Source organism: Pleurodeles waltl, chromosome 10 (genome assembly GCF_031143425.1).
Source record: "Pleurodeles waltl isolate 20211129_DDA chromosome 10, aPleWal1.hap1.20221129, whole genome shotgun sequence".
Lineage (NCBI taxonomy): Eukaryota > Metazoa > Chordata > Amphibia > Caudata > Salamandridae > Pleurodeles > Pleurodeles waltl.
The window spans coordinates 900,724,799-900,742,481 of record NC_090449.1 but is presented as its reverse complement, the minus strand read 5'-3'; the positions used below and the strand labels follow the sequence as shown (position 1 = coordinate 900,742,481).

At 45.9% G+C, this 17,683-nt stretch overlaps 1 protein-coding gene across 2 annotated transcripts in view; it reads right to left on the bottom strand.

The window, feature by feature from the left end:
* The window catches only part of VPS50 (VPS50 subunit of EARP/GARPII complex), an 880,308-nt gene that overhangs the window by 813,554 nt on the left and 49,071 nt on the right, over positions 1-17,683 (bottom strand). For both annotated transcript variants that reach the window (XM_069211661.1, XM_069211662.1), the window contains exon 2: positions 17,326-17,430. In XM_069211661.1, coding sequence (XP_069067762.1) covers positions 17,326-17,409 — 84 coding nt within the window. In that variant the 5' untranslated portion in view covers positions 17,410-17,430. The remainder of the gene's footprint in view (positions 1-17,325; positions 17,431-17,683) is intronic.

Below are 17,683 nucleotides of genomic sequence, written 5' to 3'. Positions count from 1 at the left end.
TTGGTAAATGTATGAGGCGTAGACCATGTTGCTGCCTTACATATTTTGTTCATTGGAATATTTCCTAGAAAGGCCATGGTAGCACCTTTCTTTCTGGTTGAGTGTGCCTTTGGTGTAATAGGCAGCTCTCTCTTTGCTTTAAGATAGCAGGTTTGAATACACTTAACTATCCACCTAGCAATGCATTGTTTTGAAATTGGATTTCCTGTATGAGGTTTTTGAAAGGCAATAAATAGTTGTTTTGTTTTTCTAATTAGTTTTGTTCTGTCAATGTAGTACATTAGTGCTCTTTTGATGTCTAATGTATGTAGTGCTCTTTCAGCTACAGAATCTGGCTGTGGGAAGAACACTGGTAATTCTACTGTTTGATTTAAGTGGAACGGTGAGATAACCTTTGGTAAAAATTGTGGAATTGTCCTTAGGACTACTTTATTTTTATGTATTTGAATAAATGGTTCTTGTATGGTAAATGCTTGAATCTCACTCACTCTTCTTAGAGATGTGATGGCAATCAAAAATGCAACTTTCCACGTTAAGTATTGCATTTCACAAGAATGCATGGGCTCGAAAGGTGGACCCATGAGTCTTGTTAAGACAATGTTGAGGTTCCATGAAGGAACAGGAGGTGTTCTTGGTGGTATAATTCTCTTTAGGCCTTCCATAAACGCTTTAATGACTGGTATTCTAAATAGTGAAGTTGAATGAGTAATTTGCAGGTAAGCTGATATTGCGGTGAGATGTATCTTTATGGAAGAGAAAGCTAGATTTGATTTTTGCAAATGTAGTAAATATCCTACTATATCTTTTGGAGATGCGTGTAATGGCTGAATTTGATTATTCTGGCAGTAATACACAAATCTTTTCCACTTGTTTGCATAGCAGTGTCTAGTGGTAGGTTTCCTAGCTTGTCTTATGACCTCCATACATTCTTGTGTGAGGTCTAAGTGTCCGAATTCTAGGATTTCAGGAGCCAAATTGCTAGATTCAAAGATGCTGGATTTGGATGTCTGATCTGTTGTTTGTGTTGTGTTAACAGATCTGGTCTGTTGGGTAGTTTGACATGAGGTACTACTGAAAGGTCTAGTAGTGTTGTGTACCAAGGTTGCCTTGCCCATGTTGGTGCTATTAGTATGAGTTTGAGTTTGTTTTGACTCAACCTGTTTACTAGATATGGAAGGAGAGGGAGAGGGGGAAAAGCGTACGCAAATATCCCTGACCAGTTCATCCATAGAGCATTGCCTTGGGATTGATCTTGTGGGTACCTGGATGCGAAGTTTTGGCATTTTGAGTTTTCCTTTGTTGCAAATAGTTGTGTTAGGAGGCACAACTGCGTCGAGTGTGTCCCTCCTTGTTTGTTTCGATAATACATTGTTGTCATGTTGTCTGTTTTGACAAGAATGTATTTTTGGGTTATTATGGGTTGAAATGCTTTCAGCGCCAGAAATACTGCTAACAGTTCTAAGTGATTTATGTGAAACTGCCTCTGATGTATGTCCCATTGTCCTTGGATGCTGTGTTGATTGAGGTGTGCTCCCCACCCTGTCATGGAAGCATCCGTCGTTATGACGTATTGTGGCACTGGGTCTTGGAAAGGCCGCCCTTGGTTTAAATTTGTACTGTTCCACCATAGAAGCGAGATGTATGTTTGGCGGTCTATCAACACCAGATCTAGAAGTTGACCCTGTGCTTGTGACCATTGTGATGCTAGGCACTGTTGTAAGGGCCGCATGTGCAATCTTGCGTTTGGGACAATGGCTATGCATGAAGACATCATGCCTAGGAGTTTCATTACCGTTTTGACTTGTATCTTTTGTGTTGGATACATGGCCTGTATTACTTTGTGAAATGTTTGAACCCTTTGTGGACTTGGAGTGGCAATCCCTTTTGCTGTGTTGATTGTCGCTCCTAAGTATTGCTGTGCTTGACACAGCAAAAGGTGTGACTTCGCGTAGTTGATGGAGAAACCTATCCTGTGAAGGGTCTGTATGACATATTTTGTGTGCTGTGAACACTGTTTTAGCGTGTTGGTTTTGATTAACCAGTCGTCTAAGTACAGGAACACATGTATTTGCTGCCTTCTGATATGTGCAGCTACCACTGCTAGGCATTTTGTAAAAACTCTTGGCGCAGTTGTTATTCCGAATGGCAACACTTTGAATTGGTAATGTATTCCTTGGAATACAAACCTTAGGTATTTCCTGTGTGAAGGATGTATTGGTATATGGAAATACGCATCTTTTAGGTCTAATGTTGTCATGTAGTCTTGCTGTTTGAGCAGTGGGATTACGTCTTGTAATGTGACCATGTGAAAGTGGTCTGATTTGATGTAGGTATTTAGTGTTCTGAGATCTAGTATTGGTCTCAGAGTTTTGTCCTTTTTGGGTATCAGAAAGTACAGTGAGTAAACTCCTGTGTTTTTTTGTAGATGTGGTACTAATTCTATTGCGTCCTTTTGTAGCAATGCTTGAACTTCTAGTCCTAGAAGATCTATATGTTGTTTTGACATATTGTGTGTTTTCGGTGGGACGTTTGGAGGGAATTGGAGAAATTCTATGCAATAACCATGCTGGATAATTGCTAAGACCCAAGTGTCTGTTGTTATTTCCTCCCAAAGTTTGTAAAATTGGCTTAGTCTTCCCCCCCACAGGTGTTATGTGATGGGGTTGTGTGACTTGTGAGTCACTGTTTATTTTGAGGAGTTTTGAGGCCTTGGAATTTTCCATGATTTCTTGGGAATTGGCCCCCTCTATATTGCCCCCGAAAACCTCCCCTTTGATATTGACCCTGGTAAGTAGGCCTTGTTTGTGAGGTTGTGGTTTCTGTGGGTTGACCTCGAAACCCTCCCCTAAAAGGTGTTTTCCGAAATGTGCCTCTGCTCTGCGGGGAGTAGAGTGCGCCCATGGCTTTGGCTGTATCGGTGTCTTTTTTGAGTTTGTCAATGTCAGTGTCCACCTCCGGCCCAAACAATTGCTGTTCATTAAATGGCATATTGAGCACAGCTTGTTGGATTTCCGGCTTGAACCCTGAAGTGCGCAGCCATGCGTGTCTTCGTATCGTGATTGCAGTGTTAATTGTCCTCGCAGCTGTATCTGCTGCATCCATGGAAGACCGTATCTGATTATTTGAGATACTTTGTCCCTCTTCCACCACCTGTTGCGCTCTTTTTTGGAACTCCTTGGGTAAGTGTTCGATGAAATGTTGCATTTCATCACAATGAGCACTGTCGTATCTTGCCAAAAGTGCTTGTGAATTGGCAATACGCCATTGATTTGCTGCTTGTGCTGCAACCCTTTTTCCCGCTGCATCAAATTTGCGGCTCTCCTTGTCTGGAGGTGGTGCGTCCCCTGAGGTATGAGAGTTGGCTCTCTTACGAGCTGCCCCGACAACTACTGAGTCTGGTGTTAGTTGTGTTGTAATATAGACTGGATCTGTTGGCGGGGGCTTGTACTTTCTCCACCCTTGGAGTTATGGCTCTGCCTTTAACTGGATCCTGAAATATTTGTTTTGAATGTCTTAGCATTCCTGGGAGCATGGGAAGGCTTTGGTACTGTCTATGGGTGGAGGATAGGGTGTTAAACAGAAAGTCATCCTCAATTGGTTCAGAATTTAAGGTGACGTTGTGAAATTCGGCTGCCCTTGCGACCACCTGTGTGTAGGATGTACTGTCCTCAGGTGGTGACGGTTTTGTAGGATAGGAGCCTGGGCTGTTGTCAGACACTGGAGCATCGTAAAGGTCCCATGCATCGGGATCATCCTGACTCATTGTAGTATGAGCTGGTGAGTGCATCAGTGGTGGAGTTGTTGCTGGTGATGCATGTATTGATGGTGGTGGAGACGGTGGTGAGGTTGTTTTCCTTGCCACCTTTGCCTGTGGTTGCTTGTCCTTTTGTTGAAAGGCAAGTTTCCTTTTTATTTTGATTGGGGGAAGAGTGGTTATCTTCCCTGTGTCCTCATGAATATGAAGCCTTCTTTGCGTGTAGTCAAGCTCTACAGCTTGAAGCTCCTCTCCAAATCTATGTAATTGGGAGGTTAATCCTTGTTCCTCTGTATAGGAACTAGTTTTCGGCTCCGAGGCTGGATGTTTCGGAACCGAAACCTTTTCGGAAGTCTTTTTAGGCTCTGAAGAAACCTTCTTTGTTTTCGGCGTGGTGTCTCGGTGCCGAAATTCTTCGGTGCTGCTGTCTCTGTGCCGAAGTTTCTCGGAGCCGCTGTCTCGGCTCCGAGGTTGCTGTGTGGCGGTATCTCGACCGGAGTCGGATGACTTCGACACCAGCATGCCCTTTTTCGGTGCCTTGGATGGGTCACCTATTTTTCGGGTTAAGCCATGGCCTGTTGGCGGTGGCGTCCCCTGGGCTTTTGTGGACTTCTCATGAGTCTTGATTTTCGACGTCTTACTCACGGTTTTGGGTGTTTCTTCGGCGTCGAGTTCTTCAGAATCCGACTCGTGGACGGAGAAAGCTTCTTCTTCCTCCTCGAAACGATCTTGACCTGTCGGCGTGGACGCCATTTGTAGTCTCCTGGCTCTTCGGTCTCTCAGCGTCTTCCTCGACCGAAACGCTCGACAGGCTTCACAAGTATCCTCCTTGTGCTCAGGGGACAAGCACAAGTTACAGACCAGATGGTGATCCGTATACGGATACTTGTGATGGCATTTTGGGCAGAAGCGGAATGGGGTCCGTTCCATGAGCCTTGAAGTCGCACGTGGCCGGGCCGACCAGGCCCCGACGGGGGATCGAAAAAACCCCAAAGAGCCACCGGAGCTCTTCAAAATTCGGTGTCCATTTGTTCTAACTAACCCGATACCGAACGCAAACAATACCGACGTTTTTTTCTGAGATTCTAACTAACTTTCCGACCCGAAACACGGAGCGGAAAGGAACACGTCCGAACCCGATGGCGGAAAAAAAACAATCTAAGATGGAGTTGACGCCCATGCGCAATGGAATCGAAATGGGAGGAGTCCCTCGGTCTCGGGCCTCGAAAAGACTTCTTCGAAGAAAAACAACTTGTAACACTCCGAGCCCAACACCAGATGGCGGACCGTGCACAGCATGTGTATCTGCAGCTACACATGCCATCGAACATATATATATATATATATATATATAGATCTATATACACCTAGTGACCACTTACATGTTAAAACGTCAGTGTTACTAACAGGAAAAATGAACTGAATCAGGTTGCACTAAGATTATGAGGTAATCATTACTGGAAGCCTGGGTTCTCAATACCCAATCTGTAGGAATGATCCTTATAAATCAGGAAATTAATGTCTTGGGATAATCATGTCAGGTTTTGTTGTGACTTGCACTTGAGTGTACTTGTGCAATTGATTCTGCTCTAGCTGTGTCAGGATGTTGTTGGCAATTTAGGATCTACAGGATTATCAGTGTTGCATGGCTTCCCGTTGTGAGGCACTGGTCATATACAAGAACCATTTGGCCAAGTATGGCTTCCCATTCTGAGACTCTGCTCTGCATAGTGTAAAAGTCTTGTACTGGCTATGAATAAGTTAGCGATAACGAGGGAAAAGCAAGAAGAAGGCACTCAAAAAACAGAGGAAAAACTAAGGAGAAGACAGGAACAAGAGCGATGTAGCAGCACGGGGACAGCTGGACCTGGGACCTGCTCAATGGGGGTCACGCAGAGGCCTCCATTAAGTAGGTCATGGGAGGAGGGGGAGATGCAAGGAGGTGGTGGGCGGGGCTAGGCAGGAGGCTGGAAATAATGGGCGGCATGTGGGAATAAGGGAAAAGGCAAGGTAAAGGCAGTGAAAACAGGGGAAAAGCAAGGAAAAGGCACACAAACAACTATGGAAAAAAGCACAGAGAAAGCAGTAGAAATGAGGGGAAAGCAAGAAGGAAACACAAAAAACAACGGGATAAAGCAAGGAAGAGGCACACAAAAAATGGGGGGAAAACCAAAGAGAAAGCAGTGAAAGCGGAGGAAAGGGAAGGAGAAGTCACACAAAAACTGTGAGAAAAGCAAGAAAAAAGCAGTGAGAAAAAGGTAAAAGCAAAGAGAAGACACTCAAAAAATGGGGGAAAAAGCAAGAAGACAGGAGCAAAAGCGATGCAGCAGCACGGGGAGAGCTGGGCCTGGGACATTGCACGAAGAGAGATATAGAGGGGACAGCATCCTAGTGTTGAATCCCTGCTAAGATAGTAGCGGAGCACATGGGTAGCCACCTTAGGTGGGGAGCGCTGTGCATCCCTTTGTTTAATTGCCCTGAGAATCAGGTCTTGAGTGGGCTGGTAGGGGGGTGGGGGTGGGGTGGTAAGGCCATCCTTGGAAAATGAGAGCTGTCCTGTTGGCGTTTTCAACATGAACACATGTAGATTCATTAGCTTCTTGACTTTAAGTGGGCTGCCTCCCTACTGTGTCATGCTCCTGACAAGTCAGAGCGAGACTCCAGCCAGTCTCCACAGTTGCTCAGGATTTCAACGGTCCCTTCAGGGATTACGGTGCGCCATCGCGTCATTCCACATCACCTGGTTACTCCTCCAAGCCTCAGGGTGGCACCTTGTGGTACATCCCCCCCCCTTTGTGCCCTCCTCCCCACCTGCTCACCTCACATTTCCATTAAGTGCAGCCGGCCCTTTCCAAAGCATCCCTAATATTTAGCAGAACAATGTCTGTACCCTCATCGAACAAGTGTATCCCATCTGGTGCAAAATTACCAGTCAGATGCCTATTTAGCAGTCCATGACTGATAAACCAGGGTCCATGCTGTGCTGTAAATTTCTGTAGGGACAGATTAATTCTACTTGTGGACATTTCAAAAGCAGCAGGTGATCTAGCTCCCAGCCACACCCTATGTGGAATGATTTCTAACCAAACTATCTCGCCATTTCCTATTATGCTGTCTCACAACCTGCAAAAAGAGGCCCCTCCAACATGAGGTCAGATCATTTCCCCCAGATAGATGATCAGAATGTGTGCCTTAATCCCTCTCTTCCCCAGAGGCTGGTGAAACTTAGGTTCCAACATGGCCTATCTCATTCCTGGGCTTCCCCTTAAACACAACTCAATGATACTGAAACTGTGGTCCTAACTCCTCTGTCTCTGGCCCGCCACAAAAGAGTGACCTATCACGCACACCATTTTAAATAAACCAAAAAGGTACACATTACCACAAACTTAATAACATCTGTGATTATACTCACTCTATCATATTCCACTACTATTAGCTAGACATAAGGAATGTTTGGTACAAATTAAATATTCTCTAACATTGCAGCACCAACCACCCTGTAACACATAACTCTGCCCACCTCTTTAGGTAAGGTCAATATTCACAATACATGCAAACTATGCTCCGTAAATGGTATATTGGATGATCTACTGCTACCCACATGTACCTAATAGTAACATGTACTCTGAAATAGAGGCGGTTGCAATGACAACTTTCCTTTGAATCAGGATCAGATATACACTACATAGTATATGAACGCTACATAGTATATGAAGACCATGCTCTTTGCTCAAATTACATAGCAGTGTTTCATGGTCTGTGCATACCTCAGACCGGGCAAAGACAGAAGCATTATCCTGTTTGCACTACCTATACAAAGACCACAGTCACAGGTTTTGTCCTTTATGTGTTATGCACAGGGAACCGGTACAGGCATGCCACATGTGCAGCACGTACAGTGAACGGATACCAGAGATGTTTTTTCATATGCCTGCAATTTTTGCACTTCTTATGCCATCTCTTTTTCAGATTTCCCCAGAATTCAGTCTTTAGATTTGGAACTGGGCTATTTATCTTAGGCTGCGTCTTTGTACTTTTCTTGACAAGTCGGTTAGAAACTATTGACATACCTGGGGAAGTCCCCTCATCTTCCTTTATTGGGAATGTTTTTTCTCTTAAAACATTGGAGGAATAGAGTACTAGGTTTTTTCATGTGATGTTTCCTCTACTATGTTAAAGTATTTGAATAAAGATTCATAATGAGTAGACCTGATCGCAGCGGTCTGCATGTTCAGATGTTTTACAATTCTTCTCTGCAAATGATTTTCTTTTCTTTTTGAGGGAAACACATACATGTGTACCCTTATCCATGGAATTACTCTTTTTAGCTACCCTAAACTATTTTTTATGTAGAATATTCGTTGGATTATCTACTGTTTTGTTGTCCTTCAATATGCTAATCAATAGAGATAAAAGAATATTGGTTAACGACTCCAAGAAGACAAATGAAGACAATATAGCACATCCAGTATTGCGTTTAAGTCTTGGAAAGCCACTGTTAATGGAAGCATTCTCCTTATAAATTAAAAGACCTCTCTAAATGGAGAACTGGAGTGGTAGAGAGCTTTAGCTCTAATTCTGAAATTGTACTTGGGGTACTTGGTGTACTGTTAAAAAGGTCTATTGATGACTTTGCTGGACCAAATTTGCCAGAAGATATAGCCTGAACAAGGAAAATGTTAATTAAACAGTAAGCATCTGTTTGTGGCATGAAGGGCTGTAGATTCTCATGCTGAACATACTTCTGCCATCTAGTGTTGGGCTGATGTGTGCAAGTTGTTTTCTTCAAAGAAGTCTTTCGAGTCATGAGTTTCAGGGACTCCTCCTTTTGCTGATAATGCACATGGGCATCAACTCCATTGTTAATTGTGTTTCTGCACACCGGGTGAGGATGGAATGTGTAACAAAGCGATGTAAAGAGTCCATGCAAAGAAAGATGAAAATATAGACAGATGACTGCACAGGGAGGAGGGTGGTCCACTACATGCCACAAACAGATACTTCATCAGTAATAGCCCTTCCAGTTCGAGGCATGTGTGGCTGTAGAGACATATGCTGTGCGTAGACTGTAAAGCAGTCCTCCAAGAAAAGCGGTGGCTAGCCTGTGGACGGTGCAGTGGTTTGAAATAGTGTATGCATAACTGACTGACCAACATTGACTTGTTGGCGGGCTATTACATCAACACAATAATGCTTTGTAAAAGTATGTAGTGTTGTTAGAAATGGGGTCTCTGGTTGAGAGTCAGTTTGCACTCTATCCATGCAGGGACCTTCACTCTAGTCAGGGCAATGGAGATACACACTTAGATAACCCCTGCTCACCCCCTTGGCACAAGCAGTCAGGCTTACCTCAAAGGTAATGTGTAAGGTATTTGTACCAAAACACACTGTAATACAGTGAAAGCACTACACAATGGGCATCACACCAGTTTAGAAAAATAGGCAATATTTATCTAAATCAAACGAACCAAAACAAAAAAAATCCATTATACACAACTCAAGATATACATTTTTAAAATAAAGCTTATTACTCCATGGAAAACAACAGGAAGGTTGCTTTTACACAAAGTACCTATTTGCGTCTAAAATAAAGACGCACAGGCGAATTTGCATCGGAAAAGTCAGCGATGTGTTGATTCCTTACTCACAAGTGAGGCCATGAATCGTTTCTTCTCCGGTCAGGTAGGCAATGTGTTGTTTTTCTCTCCTGCAAGAGAATAATGCGTTGATTTCCAAACAGGGCACCTCGGATCCGTGTAGGTTCACAATGATTTTGAACACCTAGCGACAATGTGTGAGAAATCCAGCCACACGGTGATGAAACCCGGGCCAGGTGCTGGCAGAGGAAGTCTCTGATGGCCCAGAGACTTCAAAACAGGAAGCAAACTTAGTCCAAGCCCTTGGAGATTCTTTACAAGCAGGAATATACCACAATGTCCAGTCTTTGTCCCCTTCTTCAGGCAGAATCAGCAACTGCAGGATAGGCCAACAAAGCACAATCACAGGCAGGGGCAGCAGTTCTCCTCAGCTCTTCACCTTGGCAGAGGTTCCTCTTGGTTCCAGGAGCAGATCTAAAAATCTGGGGTTTTGGGTCCACTTTTTATACCCCTTTTTGCATTTGAAGTAGGCAAACTTCAAAAGAAAGTCTCTATTGTTCTGCTTTGCCCAGGTCTGGCCCCAGACTCACACCACTGGGCTGGCGACTACATTGGGTAAGGACAAGCACAACCCATTCAGGTGTCAGTGACCACTCCTCCCTCCACCCTAGCCCACATGGCTTATCAGGATATGCAGCCTACACCCCAGCTCCATTTGTGTTACTACCTATTGGAGATTCACAAACAGCCCAACAGTCAGTCTTACCCAGACAGGGAATACACAAACAGGCAGAATCACAGAATGGTAAACACAAGAGAATGCCCATTTTCTAAAACTGGCATTTTCAAACTGACAATTTAAAAAACAACTTTACCAAAAGATATATTTGTAAATTGTGAGTTCAGAGACCCCAAACTCTGTATCTCCTTCTGTACACTTTAAGGATATTTAAAGGCAGCCCCTATGTTAACCTATGAGAGATTTGCCTTGCAAAAATGAATTTGTCAGTATCTCCCTGTTAAGACATGTAAAACACATCAGTACATGTCCCCCCTTTAACATACACTGCACCCTGCCCATGGGACCACCTAGGGCCTACCTTAGGGGTGCCTCACATATATAAAAAGGGAAGGTTTGGGCCTGGCAACTGGGTACACTTGCCAGGTCGAATTGGCAGGGTAATGCTGCACACACAGACACTGCAGTGGCAGGTCTGAGCCATGTTTACAGGGCTACTCAAGTGGGTGGCACACCCATTGCTGTAGGACCACTAGTAGCATTGGATTTACAGGCAGCCCTGGGCACCTCTAGTGCACTTTACTAGGGACTCACTAATAAATCAAATATGCCAATCATGTAAAAGCCAATCACACATACAATTTACGCAGAGAGCACTTGCACTTTAGCACTGGTCAGCAAGGGTAAAGTGCCTAGAGAACCAAAAACAGCAAAAACAGAGTCCAGCACACAGTCAAAACATGGGAAGTAGAGGCAAAAAAACAGGGAAGACTACGCCAAGAATGCCTGGTCTAACACGTCTCCCCGGCTGTATGTGGGGAGAACTACCCAACCTCATGGGAGTTCTCATCACTAAGGCGGAAGAATCTGGACAGACCATCAGCATTGGTGTGTTCTGTTTCAGGGTGGTGTTCCACCGTAAAGTCCAGTCCCTGTAGGGAAATGGACCACCTCCACAGTTTTGGGTTCTCAACTCTCATCTGTATTAACCATCTGAGGGGACTGTGGTCAGTCTGAATCCGGAAGTGTGTCCCAAACAAATAAGGTCTCCGCTTCTTCAGCACCCAGACCACAGCAAAAGCTTCACACTCAATTGCATTCCACCTATGTTTCTGGGGAAGTAACCTCCTACTAATGAAGGCTACAAGCTGGTCTAGACCCTCTTCATTTAGCTGTGACAACACTGCTCCTACACCATGCTTTGAAGCATCAGTCTGCACCACAAATTCTTGAGAGAAGTCGGGTACCTTCAGCACGGATGCCATGCACATGGCTGCCTTCAGGGCATCAAAAGCTGTCTGGCAAGACTCAGTTCACATCACTTTCTTTGGTTGTTTCTTGGAAGTTACCTCTGTTAAGGGGGCAGCAATGGTGCCGTACCCTTTAACAAACCTCCTATAGTAACCTGTGAGACCTGAAAAGACTCTCACCTCAGTCTGGATCTTGGGAGGCTCTCAAGCCAGAATGGTGTCAATCTTTGGCTGTAGGGGTGCCATCTGGCCACTCCCCACCTAGTGTCCCAAGTATACCACAAAGCCTTGCCCTATTTGTCACTTACTTGCTTTAATAGTGAGGCCTGCCTTATGCAGGGCCTCTAACACTTTACAGAGGTGCTGCAAATGTTCCTCCCAAGTGGAGCTGAACACAGCAGTATCATCCTGGTAGGCTGCACTGACATCATCCAATCCCGCCAACACCTGCTCAACTAGCCTCTGAAAGGTGGCAAACTGTTCTGACACCTGGGTACAGTCCCTCTGTTGCTCTGGGGTCAGTGAAGGGGAGAGGCTAACACCCACACAGACCCATCTTTCTCCTTAGCAGACAAGAGGTCAGGAAGAGGCTCACTCTCTTCCCTCACCCCATCATCTGTTGCTAGGAGCATTGTCACCTGAGACCTCTTAAAGTGAGGCTTGAGGCGGTTTACATGAAGGACCCTCAAAGGGTTCCTAGGAGTATGCAAGTTCACCAGATAGGTGATATCACTCCTGCGCTCTACCACCTCAAAAGGCCGAGTTCATTTGTCCTGGAGAGCGTGAGGCTCCACTGGGACCATCACCCACACTTTTTGTCCAGGATGAAACTCAACCAGAGTGACATTCTGCTCATACCACTGTTTCATATCTTCCTAGATTGCTTCCAGGTCCTCTTGAGCAAGCTTCTTGAAGCGGGAAGTCTGGTTCCTAAAAGCCAGGATGTAACTAAATACATTCTGTGGGGCTTACGGAAGGCTTTCTCGAAGCCTTCCCTAACCAGACTCAAAGGTCCCCTGATAGGGTGGCCATACAGTAACTCAAAAGGGCTAAATCCAAGACCCTTTTGTTGCACCACCCTGTAGGCGAACAGAAGACAAGGCAAGAGGACGTCCCACTTATGCCTCAAGGGCTCGGACAGGCCCATAATCATGCCCTTCAAGGTGCGGTTGAATCTCTCAGCCAGATCGCTTCCTTGGGGATGGTAAGGAGTAGTAAACTTGTAGATTACCCCACACTCCTTCCACAGAGACTTCATATATGTGGATATGAAGTTGGTACCCCTGTTAGATACCACCTCCTTTCAGAACACCATGTGGGTAAAAACCCCCATCAATGCACCATTCTACCACAGGGGCAGTGATCGATCTTAATTCTGGGTACCTGGTGGCATTGTCAGGATACACCTATTGTCCATGGCTGTCTTGGGATCCAGAGGCCCCACAATGTCAATACCAACCCTTTCAAGGGGGGTACTGACAACAGGAAAAGGTTGGAGGGGAGCCTTACATTTCTCCCCCTCACTCTTGCCACTTGCTTGACAAGTGTGGCAAGACCTACAGTGCATATCTGAGTGCCTGCACAACTGTGGCCAGTAAAAGTGGGTGACAAGCCATTCAAAGGTCTTGTCCTGCCCCAAAGGTCCAGCTAAAGGTACATCATGAGTCAGACCCAGTAGGAAGGCTCTGGAGCACTGTGGTACCACCAGCTCACAGGCTGACCCAGGGGCAGCAACCTTAGGCTCACTATACAGGAGCCCATCCTCCCAATAAATCAAATGTCAACCAGACCCCTTGCCGGATGCCTGGTCTGCAGTCTGCTGCTGCAAACCCTCCAGAGTAGGGCATGACTTCTGTGCCTCACAGAATGCTTCCCTGGTGGGTCCCCCTTCCTGCTGCTACTGAGACAGCTCAGGGACTTCCCCCAGTTCAGCCACCTGTTCCCCTGTAGGCTCTGGGGCATCCCCCTCAGGTTCAGCCTCCTCCCGAAACATGGGAATTTCCGAATCTCTTGCTCTTCCTCCCTCAGGCAGACACCTGAGCCACTCTTTCAGGCTCCAGGGCCTCCTGATCACCCTGACGGGCTGTCATTAACCGGGTGGACACACACACCCACCCAGCCAGACCCAATATCTCCAAGTGAAACCTCTGTTCTAACTCCTTCCAAGGGGAATCCTCCAGGTGACTGCCATGCAGACAATCTACAGGCATGGTTGGACTCACAGCTCCTCTCAAGGCACCTGAGACCCCCCCTCCATTCAAAGGGAACCTGTGCCACTCTGCATAGGCGCACTGAGTTGTCTAACGCAACTAATTGGTGAAGTGCATCCCTGCAGATGTCAGGTGACTTCTCACAGTAGTCACAATGGCTCCTGTCTCTCTCAGAGCCTCCACCCTCTGTCCATTGATGGTCACCCACTGCCTGTAATTTTTAGTGTTCTCAGGCACAAAGGTCCTCTGAACCATCTCAGTGTCTCATAGTGAGACAAGGGTCATCTCGGCTGGCTCCCACCCACCTGGAACCAACTCCTCCCCAAGTGCTACACTGGCCAAACCCTGTGACTGAGCACCAGTGGATGCCAGTGTCGACTTGGAACATTTGGGGTCCCCCCTCACATGACCCACCTGGTCACATGCATAACATTTGCAGGGACCCTTCTCTGCAGGTTTCCCTCTAGAGACCCATGGCTTTTCAACTGGGGGCTGGGAATCCTTACCCTGGGAACTAGGTTGGGATTCTTTAGAGAACTCCCTGTTTACACTTAGCCTCCCACTTCTTCAGATGGACCCTGCCCACCCTTCGCAGAGTCTTCCCCCATACCTCTTCTGGACCCTGGTGCTTTCCCACCGGTCCATTTCCTAAGCAACCTTTCTGGGGTCAGTCAGCTTGCTGTCAATTAGGTGCTGGCGCAGCTCTGGAAAGCAAAGACTATACAAGTGCTCCCAAGTAATCAAACTGTGCAGTCCCTCATAAGCTGCCACCTTACTTCTCTTCACCCAACCATCCAGTGACAAGCAGAAAGAGTCAACACATTCTAGCCAAGTTTGGGATTCTTTCTTTTTGTATGACGTAATCTTGTCCTTATACTGGTCAGGGGTGAGACGACATCTTGTGAGTAGGGCGTCCTTCGTGATAGAGTAGACGAGTCCCTGAGGATCCCCTAAGGATGTCAAGAGTGTTCCTCCCTTCTACCATAAGGTGCTTCCACAGACCGCCCCCCAATGTGCTTCAGGGACCATGTTCATGTGGAGAGCAGACTTATACCCCTTGAACCACAGATAGATGTCACTCTCCCTTTTGTAATGCTTCAACAGATCTTTAGGAATGTGTACCCTCCTTTCAGGCTGCACTGAGGAACTGTTGCCACCATCTCTACTAGATTGGCTGCTCTGATCTAGCTCCCTCAAACTAAGCGTATGAGCCAGGAGCATCTTCTTCTCTTCAATGGCCAGCCTCCTCTCCTCCATCTCCATTTCAAGCTTCTCCAACTCAAATTGGTGCACCCTCTCTGTCTGTCTGTCCTGCAACTTTTCAGGGGTCAGATCCTTGGATGACACAATGCTAGCTGCCCTGGACACCCTCCCCTCAGGCAGAAAAGGCACATCCACTACACCACCTGTATTTCTCTGCAACTCCTCACCCTCATTCTCCTCTGTGTGCATCCCAGCCTCCTTGATTGCCACCCAGGCCGTCAATGCCCTTTGCAGCTCCTCTTTCCTGGAGGAGCTCTTGATTGGGCAGGCAAGACCCTTACAAAACTGCTTCAGTTGAGCCACTGTATACTCCTCCAGTTTTTCCAACTCAAAAACAGACTTTGAAGCCACAGCTGGTGCATCCCCAGATTGAGACATGTTGTACTTAAAAGTGCAAGGTTCCAAAGCATTTCAAAGAGTTCCTGATGAGAAGTTCAAAAATCACAAAAAAGCAGAAAAAGCCCAAAAAGAGAAAAAGAAAAAAAAAGAAGAAAAAAAAGTGGTCTGTGGTCATGTAATGGTCTGCAATGGTATGCACTGAAAACAGTAGTGTACACTTAATCACTGTATGTCAAGTACAAATACTAGTTATATCCTCACCGCTGATTACCACTGTTAGAAATGGTTGGGAGTCCGTTTGCACTCTGTCCAAGCAGGGACCCTCACACTCTAGTCAGGGCAAGGAGATACACACTTAGATAACCCCTGCTCACCCCTTCAGAGCTTGGCACAAGCAGTCAGGCTTATCTCAAAGGCAATGTGTAAAGTATTTGTACCAAAACACACAGCAATACAGTGAAAACATTACAAAATGGACACCACACCAGTTTAGAAAAATAGGCAATATTTATATAACTCAAACAAGACCAAAATGACAAACATCCAACATACACAAGTCAAGATAGGACTTTTTAGGATAAAAAGGGTCTTACTCTGTAAAAAAACAATGGGAATGTTGCTTTTACACAAAGTACCTGGTTTGCATCAAAAATAAAGCTGCAGAGGTGAGCATGCGTTGGAAAACTCAGCGATGCTTTGATTCCTTACTCGCAAGTAAGGAGGTGTGTCATTTCTTCTCCGGTCAGTTAAGCGATGCATCCTTTTTCTTTCCACCAAGAGATCAATGCGTCGATTTCTGGACAGGACACCTCAGATCCGCGCAGGTTCATGATGATTTTGATGCCCAGCAACAATGTGTGAGAGATAGGGCCGCATGGTGATGAAAACCATGTTGCAAGGGGTTTGCGTCATATTCAGTAGCCACAAGCGGGTGTTGCATCGTTTCTCCAGCAGCGATGCAGGTGATGTGTTGAAATTAGCCACGAGGCAGATGACGCATTGTTTTTACAAACACGTTGAGGGTGGTGCATCAAAATGTTCCCTGCTTGGCTCCCTGTGCGTGGATTTCTGTCCTTGTTCTCCCAGCTGCACCTTTCAAGGGCCCAGGGAAATGAGAGGGCACCACCTGGCAGGTCAGGAGTCTCAGCAGAGAGTCCAGGTGCTGGCAGAGGAAGTCTTTGATGGCCCTGAGACTTCAAAACAGGAGGCAAGCTCAGTCCAAGCCCTTAGAGATTCTTCACAAGGAGGAATATACAACAAAGTCCAGTCTTTGTCCCCCTTGCTCAGGCAGAAGCAGCAACTGCAGGACAGCCCAACAAAGCACAATCACATGCAGGGGAAGAACTTCTCAGCTCTTCTCCTTTGCAGAGGTTCCTCTTGGTTCCAAAAGTAAATCTAAAAATCTGGGGTTTTGGGTCCACTACTTATACCCCTTTCTGCCTTCGAAGCAGGCAAACTTCAAAGGAAAGTCTCTGTTGTTCACAAGATGCTGCCTTGCCCATGCCTGGCCGCAGACTCACACCAAGGGGATTGGAAACTGCATTGTGTGAGGGCAAGCACAGCCCATTCAGGTGTAAGTGACCACTCCTCCCTCCATTCTAGCCTATGTGTTAGGGCTCTTTATGCTTATCTTGGAGAACAGAATGGAAATACATCTAACTCAATAGAGCGCACAGGGTGGTGTGCACAAGCCTCGGTAAGCCAAAGCCACCTGGTGTTCTGGTAAGGACACACTAACTCCTTTCCTACCCCCAGCATACCCTGAAAATGCCAAGCCCATTATAGCAGAAGACAGTGCATGGGAGTGGAGTGTCACAGTACTGGGATGAGGAAGAAGTGCTTCGAAGTAATGAAAATTGCAGTGGTCCAACCAAAAAACAAACCTGACCACAGCAGAATGCCTCACAATTGTCACAAACATTATTGAACAATGATGCAAATCATTTGTGTTCTGGGGAGGGATGGCCATTTGGAAACAACAATTTAAGAGCCTGTGTTATCTCTATAGAATACAGAAGAGTCAGAAATGTCAGAAGCATAATGAACTTCTAGGGACTCTTGAAAGGTCTCAACCAGGGCAGCTATTTTGAAAGTGATAGAATAAAACAGGCCCAAGATCATGCCCACTGCCTGTCCTTTGCATTTCCGAAGGAGGAATCTAAAAGCTTACCACAGAGGACTCGGAGGAGTTTTGGGCTTCTTCTGGTTTCGAGCTTCGCTTCAGGAGGCGCTTCTGGCCTAGTCCCCTCAGCATCTTGTTTCCAGAATCTTGAACCTACAAAATAAAAGCATGTTTAAAAGGTCAGATGCTCATAAAATATGAAGGAATGAAAATATCGACTTTATTATTATTTAAAGCATGCCATGAGTATTACAGTTCACGACCAAGAACAATGAAGATCTGGATGTGCATTTAGGAAAGGGCAATCTGGCCACCTCCCGCCAGACAATGCCAGGCACCAGAGCTAGTGGAGCCTGCAGCAGGTGAAACAGCAGATGTGGCAAAACTTAAGGAAATGGCACAGAAA